At 48.2% G+C, this 10,642-nt stretch overlaps 1 protein-coding gene across 1 annotated transcript in view; it reads right to left on the bottom strand.

Moving 5' to 3' along the window:
- Nucleotides 1-345, bottom strand: part of LOC108802887 (cornifin-A-like) — a 3,131-nt gene extending 2,786 nt beyond the window's left edge. The window contains exon 1 of the mRNA XM_018574740.1: nt 62-345. Coding sequence (XP_018430242.1) covers nt 62-345 — 284 coding nt within the window. The remainder of the gene's footprint in view (nt 1-61) is intronic.
- Nucleotides 346-10,642: the final 10,297 nt, after the last annotated feature.

Below are 10,642 nucleotides of genomic sequence, written 5' to 3'. Positions count from 1 at the left end.
CTCTGGGCAATATCTCTCCATTGGCTCTGGGCAATATCTCTCCATTGGCTCTGGGCAATACCTCTCCATTGGCTCTGGGCAATACCTCTCCATTGGCTCTGGGCAATACCTCTCCATTGGCTCTGGGCAATACCTCTCCATTGGCTCTTGGCAATACCTCTCCATTGGCTCTTGGCAATACCTCTCCATTGGCTCTGGGCTACACCTCTCCATTGGCTCTGGGCTACACCTCTCCAATGACTGTGGGCTACACCTCTCCTCCATTGGCTCTGGGCTACACCTCTCCTCCATTGGCTCTGGGCTACACCTCTCCTCCATTGGCTCTGGGCTACACCTCTCCTCCATTGGCTCTGGGCTACACCTTGACTGACCTCCTCTCTGCTATCTGTTAGCACAAGTATTCCTGTGTGCTTGAACAAGTAATGTGCCGTCATCCGTGAATGGGAGGTTTGGAGCCTGTATTATATTCTACATAAAAATAAGATGTTTAAGTAAAAGTTACAAAAGGCTCTCTGTGTGTGGACTGATCTGTCCCCCAACCTCCTAAGATGGGGGGGTTCTCCAGGAAGCGAATTTGTGGTGGGCTGGACTGCTGCGGTAACAATGTAAAGAAATATATGTGGGGAGAGATCACGGCAATACTGGTCAGGCCAGGCACAGGTTGGTCTCAGAGGTGGGCTCTGCCATGAAGGGGCGATGTGCTGAAAATCCGCCCGAGCCCGCGAGTGCCTTGAGAGCCCTGTGTTCATAGTATTCCAGGGGTCCTGAGCCACTACAAAGGTAGCCAGGGCAACAAAGAGTTAATGGAGGCCTGGTGCTGCACAGCTGAAACCCAGGAAATGCACGCAGACCAGCACGCGACCACCGATGGGATCAATAGGTGGATCCCGCTACACAACAGTACTACACAAACTCCTACACCACTACGAACATCGACGCTGATAGGGAAGACTTGTTTACAATCAGATTACCATCTATATAGCCATTGTACTCCTGACCGTTGTTCCATCAAGATAAGGTGCGTTCAACAGTTGTCAATGGATGGCCACTATCTCTATGATGCGTCAGAATATGGACACCGGCACTCCAATAGCAAATAGGATACATTTATTGACGTACATGCAAAAACAGCATAACAACTGAAGTGAAGTGAGCAGAACGCTGTTCGACTATTCACTTCAGGCTTGTACAGCTGATTTTAGCCGTATATCGGGTGGCTTCCGGTCGGCCAAACATGCTCATCATGTTCGGCCGACCCGAAGTGCAGAAGGAGTTCGACTCAGCCGATTCAACATCTGGATCGGCTGAGCCGAACCTCCGGCAGGCTGCTCGCTGCTGCTTGACCTATTCTTATAGATGCCGAACAGCAGTGAGTGAATAGCCGAAGGCCGCTCAACCTCTGGTGATACCGAGCAGAATAGAAAAACAGTCAAAAAAGTAAAAAATTTTTAAAAAAAAATAGAAAACGATTTTGCGGCGCTAGCTCGGCCGAAATGTTTTCTATTGGCCGGGACCAGCTGTCATTAGAATGAGAGCTTGTCGGAGCCGGCGGGGATATGAAAGCCGACTCTGCTAAACTCTCATCCTAATGACAGAACTGTGTCTGCAGGTTAGCTAGTAACCAGCAGACGATTTTCTGTCATTAAGATGAGAGCTTAGCAGAGTCGGCTTTGGTAACCAGGGATGCCCATCTGTCATTACACACTGAGAACCCGTCAGAGCCGCTGTGATTTTACAGCGGGTACGGCCGGGGGTTTCAGTGTACTGAGGAGCTGCAGTGTAATGACAGAAGGCGACCCTGGTTGCCAGGTAACCAGGAACGCCTTCTGTCATCACACACAGAACCCGGCGGAGCCGCTGTGATTTTACAGCGGCTCTGACGGGTTCTCAGTGTAATGATAGAACAGCATCCCTGGTTACCTGGTAACCAGGGACGCTGATCTCTCTGCAAGTGGCCGGAGCCAGCCGTGAGATGACGGCTGGCTCCACCCAGCTGTCAGAAGCGGCTCTGACGAGTTCTCAGTGTGTAATGACAGATGGGCATCCCTGAAGCTACGGCTAGATCCTTCGACAGCTTTGTGAATAACCCCCATAGTGTCTTATGCTTTTTTGCATGTACTTCAATAAAGTCAATCAGGGATGTGTGTGCAGGTGAGGCAGAACCTCACCTAGAATTATGGAGGAAAAAGCTGTCAGCTTTTTTTCCATTCAGATCGGCTTCTATCAGGTTACACAGCAGGGAAAGCCCCCCTCCCCCCGCTATGTGACCTGTCATGGCGGAGCGTTGGATGTTAATTACAGGCAGCGCTGCATCCGGCTTTTGACAGGTAGTTAGGTTACACAGCAGCAGGCTTCCCCACTGCTTGTGTAACCGAACATAGTGAGGCCGGAGCTGTCGCAGCTTCTACTCCTTGTAAGAGGCGTGAGCTCTGTGGATGGCTTGGACCAATAGCAGAGTGTCATTGGTCCAAGCTGTCCAATCAAAAAAAGATTTAAAAAACCCACTGAGGCCATCGATCTCGATGCCTCAGCAGTGACGAGAAAGTGAGGGACAGGGAGGCTCCTCCCTGTCTCCTTCACACTAGCTTGGGATGGATTGGGGGTGGGGCTTTGAATGACTGGGGGCAAGGCTTCATACGACAGGAGATGGGGCTTCGGCTGGCGGGGGGCGGGACATGCTGGGGAATGCCTCACCCGGCACAAGAGGTACCACACGTCACTGTAGTCAATAAAGGGATTGACTTGGTATGAAATTGGAGCGCGAGTGATTATTTCATGTTACTAGCAGAAGCATCTGCTGTCGGCACCCACCCGACCTCAGGGTTAGTTTCCGGTCAGCGGTGCGATGGGACGTTTTTTGGATTACATATTCTGACGTAGACCTGTACACAGGGGGCCTGTCCTATCTGAAGGCAAAAGACTTGTAAGGACTTCTACATAATAGGACATCATATTATCCGCGTGGAGCAAAACTGAGCTCTTCTATTGGCCACAGGACTGCCAGCCACTAGTGACAGTGCAACTTCCTGTCCATTTAGGGACGGGGATGGCCACTACCATGGATTGCAGCAAATCCAAAGGGCCCAAAATTGGCAGTCCTGGCAAATGAATGCAGAAGTTCACCAGACTGAATTCTTAGTAACCGTAGCCTGTTCATTGTACTTCGGTCAGCTGGCTTGGAAGAGCCAATAAGGGGACTTTAGCTTTTAGGGGAGCCACCCGCCTTACTAAGAAAGGTTGAAGTCACAGCGGCCACATTGACAATGCGCTTTATCTGTGATAAGGGAACCATAGGGAGTGCTGCTGATAAAGTGCATACGGAGAGATTAGTGGAGGGCTCGTACAGGGTTAATCACAAAAGGGTGAAGGGTTTGGAGAAGGCCGGAGAAGTGAACAATCTAGGACAACATATCTGAACTGGAAAGTGAGCTGAATTGGAGAATTTTTCCGATATCATCTATTTTGTCCGAGATTGTTCACTTCTCCAAACTGTAACAAGGACACTTCACTGTAGCCAGGAAATTCAAGTAAAACTCAGCTTTATTAGGGACAAACACAAAAAGTCTGTTTTCATCAACAGGGTAGACTTCCCCTGTTGCACAAGACAGCTTCCAGCAGCAACATAAAGGACAGTCTTTTGCTCACACCATGGCCAACATTTCATGTACTTCTTTCTAATAATCAGCCTTCTTCAGCATACACAGTCTTTAATAGCATATGCAGTCCTTAGTAGCTTTCCTCAGCTCTAAGGTCTCGTTCACACCTAGGCGTATTGCATATGCGCGACAAACGCGCGTTTCCGAAGGCTACTTGGCTGTATCCCAATGGAAACGCGCAACAAAACGGCCCAAAGTAGTACCTGGACCTTTTCAGGCGTGGGCCGTTTTGTAGCGCGTTAGGGACGGGCGGAAATACAGCAAGGTGGGAACGAGACCATTGAATACAATGGGATTTATATTTTTGAGCGTTTTGTAGAGCGTTCGTCGAGCGTAGAACGCGCTACAAAACATTCAGGTGTGAACGAGGGCTGAGACTATCTGCACACCTCTGTGTGATACTCACACTGCTCTCCCAGCAGTGGATCCAACACGTCCCTTGGGTCACCGACCTTCCTGACCTCTCCCAGCCTCCCCCGGCTGTTCCACGTGCGTCCAGCTCGCACCTGAGTCTGCGTGTGCCCGTGTGCTTCCTCAACACACACAACTTCAACACAACCCTCCCTCTGAGCACTGGGCTGGCTTCTAATAAGGTTGCTCTCAGCCACTTGATTAGCCCAGGCTGGTCATTGGTAACACCTGGCCCAAGGACTGGAGATCTCATCCCACCCAGAGCTCTAAAGGTGCCCATACACTGCTCCATTCTCGTACGAGAATCGCGGGAAATCCCGCGATCATATGAGAATCGAGCAGTGTGAAGACGTTTCTACTGTACGGTCGCACGTCTTTTGTCTAAGGAGCACGCTAGAAAACCAGCTGAAAATCGTACGATTTTCGGCTGGTTAGAACGGTGCTCGGGAGACAAATGCCGAACGGGCCGGTGTGCGCACGCGCACACTGCCCGTTCAGCATTGCGGTCATCGAAAACCCGCCCCTCCGGGGGGCGGGCTTGAGGTGATCGAGAGTACGATCTGCCTGTCCCAAGATAGGCAGATCGTACGTTTTTTTTAAAGACTTTACAACCATCGCAAGACTGAGGTCTTGCGATGGTTGTAAAGTGTATGGCCACCTTAAGAGATCTCCAGAGCTCCAGATCCCAGCTACATTTAGGAAAACCTGGAAGGACCTGAAAAGCCGGGCTCTTCCTTATAACATTGTTTACATTCTAGACCCTCTCAGCCCCTTTGGCTGAGAGGCCAGGGTGCCAATGTTGCCATACTACACCGCGGCATTGCCATGCACTGCCATAAAACCCTTCACCCTTTTGTGAATAATCCTATTAGTGTTGCCGGAACTAGAAGTAGTCTCTGATCATTTCTACGTGTTTTTTTCTTTTTCTTTTGATCAATATATATTTATTGATTTTTCGAAACAATAATCACCATTAACCACAAATTCCCCAACTAATGTACATTCCACGATAATACATCATTTGCACATATCCCTTTATAATATATCTAAAATGCATAACCTAGTTTATAATCAGGGCTGTTGTTCCCAGTTCTACTAGTAAAATAGTCCGAGTGTTTATTGGGGTATCAACGGAGGGACGAAAATTGATGAATCCATCAGTCATGTGAATTACCGTTCATCTTCGATAAAGTCATCCTTTTAAACTCATAATCATTCCCAATGTCCTATTTTGTGATAACATTTACCTCCTGTAATTGCGAATAGCCTCATAGGGCCAAAGGATACCAATCAGTGCATACAAACTTTAAGCTGACGTGAAGAAAATACTCATGATCAGAAATTCCTCCTGTTCTGCGGTTGTCTGTACCTACCTGTAGTTAGGTTGTGACCAGGGCCGGTGCTGCCACTAGGCAAACTAGGCAGCCACTTAGGGCGCAGCCTTGACCACTCACACCCCTCTCATGGTGTCCCCCCCCGTCTTTCAAATTGCAAAAGCCAATAGCAGGCTGGCTATTGCACCCTCCCACCAGGGGCATAACTAGAAATCACAGGGCCCCATAGCAAAATTTTGTATGGGGCCCCGTGATTGCTAGTTATGCCACTTGCAGAGCCCACTGGAGAGTGACCCTGCAGAGCCCACCATAGACCCTCTATAGTGGGCTCTGCAGGGTCTGAGATCTCTTAACCGGCAGCGCTGTCCGTCGCTGTGGTCGCCATTCCCTGTTCCGTCCCCGGGCACCGCCTCCTTTGCTATCGATGGGCCCCACCTCCTCTTACATCACTGGCCCCACCTGCTCTTAGGTCGCTGGCCAGTGATGTAAGAGGAGGTGGGGTTGCTCATAGGCGGCACAAGGGCACAAAATAGTCTAGCACCAGCCCTGGCTGTAACCCTGCCGAAGGATAGGGAAGCCAATGGGGGAACATTGGGGGGTGTTTATGTCTCTCCAGCCGATCACTGGGAGTTTGATGGCCAGTGGTGCATGCTGGAGAAGTTCATAAATATTTAGGAATTGCCATGTGCTCAGGGCAGTCAGCTTCCGGGCCTAGCTTGGGGGAGGGTTCCTGATAGCAAGCAATTGAGCTGCAAGTTATAAAATGACTGGCTAAACTATCGCAGACTTGCCGAGCTTCACAATTTTGTTGCACAATTACAGCAAGTCTCCAGACCGGCGAGCTTGCAGAGCTCTTGCTAGGACCTGCAGGACACTTGCTGTGGACTTGCCGATCAAATTTGCTACAAATTCAAAAAGTGTCGCCTAGAACTTGTGCTGCGAGTGTTCTGCAAGTCTACAACCTGCCAGGAATGTGCGCAGCAAGTTACCAAAATTACAATTTCACCCTGCCAGAGGTTCGACAAGCTAACTAGGCCTAAAGCCTGCAGGAGGCCAGATGTGGACTGAGGAGGAGCCTAGGATGGAGAATCAGAGGGGCCCTATGACTGCTGGAGTTGCCAGGAAGGCCAAGATGACATGGACCTCAGGGACAAGTCTACCTGGAAAAATCTCAAGCATGTCTTCTATCCCGGTATGGCTCTATTACACAGTGTCATCCTCTGTTCAGCTAAAGTATTCCTGCACTGTGCAAGCTGGAAGGGATTGGTGAGTGTGGAGCTGATTTTGTCCATGGATGTCTGTAGCTCTATACCAGGGGTAGCCAAACTCCGGCCCTCCAGCTGTGGTGGAACTACAAATCCCATGAGGCATTGCAAGATTCTCACAGCCACAGGCATGACTCCCGGAGAGAGATGCATCATGGGATACGTAGTTTCACCACAGCTGGAGGGCCGGAGTTTGGCTACCCCTGCTCTATACCCTCTCTCCTAGTTTTGGCTGTTCCATAAAAAAGAATTGAAAAGTACTTAAAGTGACTGGCGCCCAATTTACTGATTACATCCCACAACCCGGCTAAGGGTCCATCCCTGAGAGTGAAATGTCAGCCCTCCGTGCCTTTAGGGTTCACCACATGCCCTTGGGGGTAGGGCCGGCGCTACAATAATATTGGTGGCAGGTGGAAACTATACTCCACCTTGAGTAGATCAAACATATTGTGACCTTGTATCTAGATGCTGTGGTGACATCATTGAGCTTACATGGCCATATTAGAGCAATATCATTGGCCAAATATGGTCATGTGGCCATATAAACAGAATGACATAACACCTTGATAATACACACTTGCAGATATGGTGGCAGGTGGAAACAATACCCCACCCTGAGCAGACAAAACATATTGTGACTTTGTATCTGGACACTGAGGACACGCAGGGCAAATACAACATTCGTTGATATGTTTTTCTAATTCCACTTGCAGCGATCCCAACCTGAAAGAAGCACTTTCAGGGAGGTGTCCCTCTCATTTCCGGGAGGTGCCCCCCCCCCCCCATCCACGGAGGAGAGGTTAGGGGGGGCTGGGAGAGAGCACCCCCCTGAAATGATGGCAGATAGCACAGGAAGCAATAGCTTCTTTGCTATCTGCAGGCTTTCTTTTTTTTTTTTTTTATTTTGACAGTTGCAGTCGTCAGAAAAAAAAAAAAAAAAGGCATACGATTGCATAGCTAGATTCCTATTGGCTATTGCACTTTGCAATAGCCAATAGGAAACTAGGTAATGCACCCGCCCACTGCTGCTTTCAATCAGCAGAAGAGGACCTGATAGAAAAATTCAGGTCCCCCTCTGCTGATTGACAGCAGCAGTGGGCGGGTGCATTAGCTAGTTTGCTATTGGCTATTGCAAAGTGCAATAGCCAATAGGAATCTAGCTATGCAATCGTATGCCTTTTTTTTTTCTTTTCTGACTGACGGTCCGGCCGCGGCTCCCGATGTCAGAAAAGAAAAAAAAAACGATCGCAGGGAAAGGTTTAATCTGCTTGATAGAGCAGATTAAACCTTTCCGGGAGAAAATGTTTCTCTCCCGGGCGGCCGGGAGCCGCTATCTAATAGCGGGGGACTCCCGGAGCGTCCGGGAGAGTTGAGATGTCTGCACTTGAAGAAATTCAGCTGAATGTTATATATTGATATTCTATATTTGTCGGTTCCCCTCGATGGATCTGCCGCATTAGGAGGATGATAGGACAATGAACAAAGTTTTATATTAAATGTAAGTAAAAGGTTCCCAAATCAACAGGTGAAGGTGTGTAAACTAAGAGCATATGACTGCCATGGAGATGATATTGATCCTGATGTCTTCATCATGTCTTCTGCTTTCAGATGTTTAACATCGATCCGTTCTGATGACCCCGGATCTTTCTATGACCTCTACCCTGTTTCCCCAAAAATAAGACCTACCCTGAAAATAAGACCTAGTACTATTTTTGGGAATTGCTAAAATATAAGACCTACCCCGAAAATAAGACCTAGATGTGACCATTCCGAGGGCCGGTGATAGCATAAGGGGGAACTTCCGCGGGAGAGAATCAGCGGTGCCAACGAAGCCAGCGCTAGAGGAAGGCGGCAGCGGAGGGAGCAGAGCCGCATAAGCTGATGCCTCCTCTATAGCCCCGCCTCCTGTCACAGGCGGAGTGATACCAAATGCACTCCGCCTGTGAGGAATCGATCATGAAAGTGCGCTTCCCTCATTCTGGCCAGCGATTGGTTAGCAAGGTACGGCACCCCTGATCACCATATTTTTGTACATGAATAAGTGTGGATTGTACATAAAAAAATAAAAAATGAGACCCAGAGTGTTTTTTTGAGCCAAAAAAAAATATAAGACTGTGTCTTATTTTCTCAGGAAACACGGTATTGTCTCCTCCGTGAGAAATAATTGGGTTTGGAAGTGTTATCTGTCAGATACTCGCCTCTAAGGTTGTGTACGTCAGTCTAGGAGTTTTATAACCTTTTATGTCATGTATGTATATTGATTGACACTGAATATCATATGTTTCCTCATTAAAACCTCTGTTGTCAGACGGTAGATCGTAGAAACGCTCTCCACAGTTCCCGATGAGGCAGATCACGGGATCTAAGAAACGTGTCGAACGTTACCCTCTCCCAATGGAGCCTTTTTTGGCCAAATCCATATTAGAAAGCACCTTTGGAAAATTATATATTGTACTTTTGTGGCCCTAACAAGATAGAAACACTGCTGCTATTTTCTGAAGGCTGGCACCAAAGTGTCCACTGGCACCAAAGACAAGGAGGCCAGCGGCAGGGCTGTGTGTGAGGTGATTGGGTCCCTGGTAAATGCTGGCTGGCTCTTAGACTTCAGGCCCTGTGTCCTGTGTGCTCTCACATGGGACCCTCTTTGTGCTTCAGCGAGTTCTGATCCAACTCCCAGGTCTTCTCCATTTCCAGTGTGATCCTGATCCAGTTTCCAGGAACTTCCCCTTCCAGTGTCCTCCACCTCTATTCTGCAGATCCAGCTCCGGGGTCCAAGCTGTTCTGCGGTGCTCAGCTAAGCCTAGCACTTCACAATGGATATCCATTACAGTGTAGCTAGAAGGTCCACATCAGCACAGTCAGTACCAGGACAGGGGCACCAAGACTCCTACAGGGGCACCCCCCTCTGACCTGTCTCAGCGGTCACTAACTGCAGCTTCTGTCATAAAAGCTGTGTCAGAAGCTACAGTCTGTCGAGTGCTCCATAAGGCGCGCCGGACCTCCCTGCGTCTTATGGACCGCAAAATACGGTAGATGAAATCATGGCCTGGGGTTAGCCTAAGGACACCTGCCCATCTAGAATTTCCCACTCATCTTAATAGATTTGCATAGAGGGTTTTAGAAAGCCTCCAATCCCCAGTAGGGATTGGGAGGCAACCAATCGGAGGCTTGCCATGCATCCCTATGGACACCAGGGGTATATTAATGATTGAAGGAAGGAGCTTCGCTCTCTTTTACCAGGATGGGGCCCTCCTGTGACGATTAATGGGTAACTATTTATATCGCAAGTGAGTTGCGCTCGGTCTCGACAAATAAATAAAATAAAAATATGTGCACTCTATAGGACGTGAAGAAGTTACTAAGTTCAGATTCTACTGTGAAAAAATTATTATAAATCTCGGTAGTCACTACCTCGGTAATAATTGTGCAATACAACAATCAGGTGTGGGAAAAGGGTTTTCAATCACCAGCCGGTGTATTGATTAGGTGTTTCTGTGTACTAAGTGTACATGGTTTGTCCAAACAAACCCTCTTAATGATGTGACAATCTATTCAAAGACACCAATCCAAATATAAATGACTCGGTGTCACAGATTGGTCGTGTATAAGAAAAACAAAAACAAATTCTAAAATCCCAATCTCTAAATCGTGACAAATTTTAAATATAGTACGAACACTTAAATAATAGAAAATAAACAGTATGAAAAATTATCACATATACAGTGCTACTCCGTGCACTCTGATTCCTCTCATAGACAAAGATTAAATGCGGGGTTAATTTAACTAAAATACCGGCATCGATCTTAGTGAGCAGTCAGTTCAGAGTGGTCAGTTCAAAAAGTCTCAAACCAGGGATAATTCATAGAATCCGGAAAGTCCTATGGTTTCTTGTGATCCGTCCTCCTTTCTCAAAAGATCTGGTCTGCTTTTTTCCTCCCTCTGGCAGGCTCCCTCACCTCTCGCTGGGGACGGAAAC

Source organism: Nanorana parkeri, unplaced genomic scaffold, assembly GCF_000935625.1.
Source record: "Nanorana parkeri isolate BGI_ZX_2015 unplaced genomic scaffold, ASM93562v1 scaffold3203, whole genome shotgun sequence".
Lineage (NCBI taxonomy): Eukaryota > Metazoa > Chordata > Amphibia > Anura > Dicroglossidae > Nanorana > Nanorana parkeri.
Note: the sequence above shows the minus strand (reverse complement) of the source record. Positions and strands in the feature narration are given on the sequence as shown.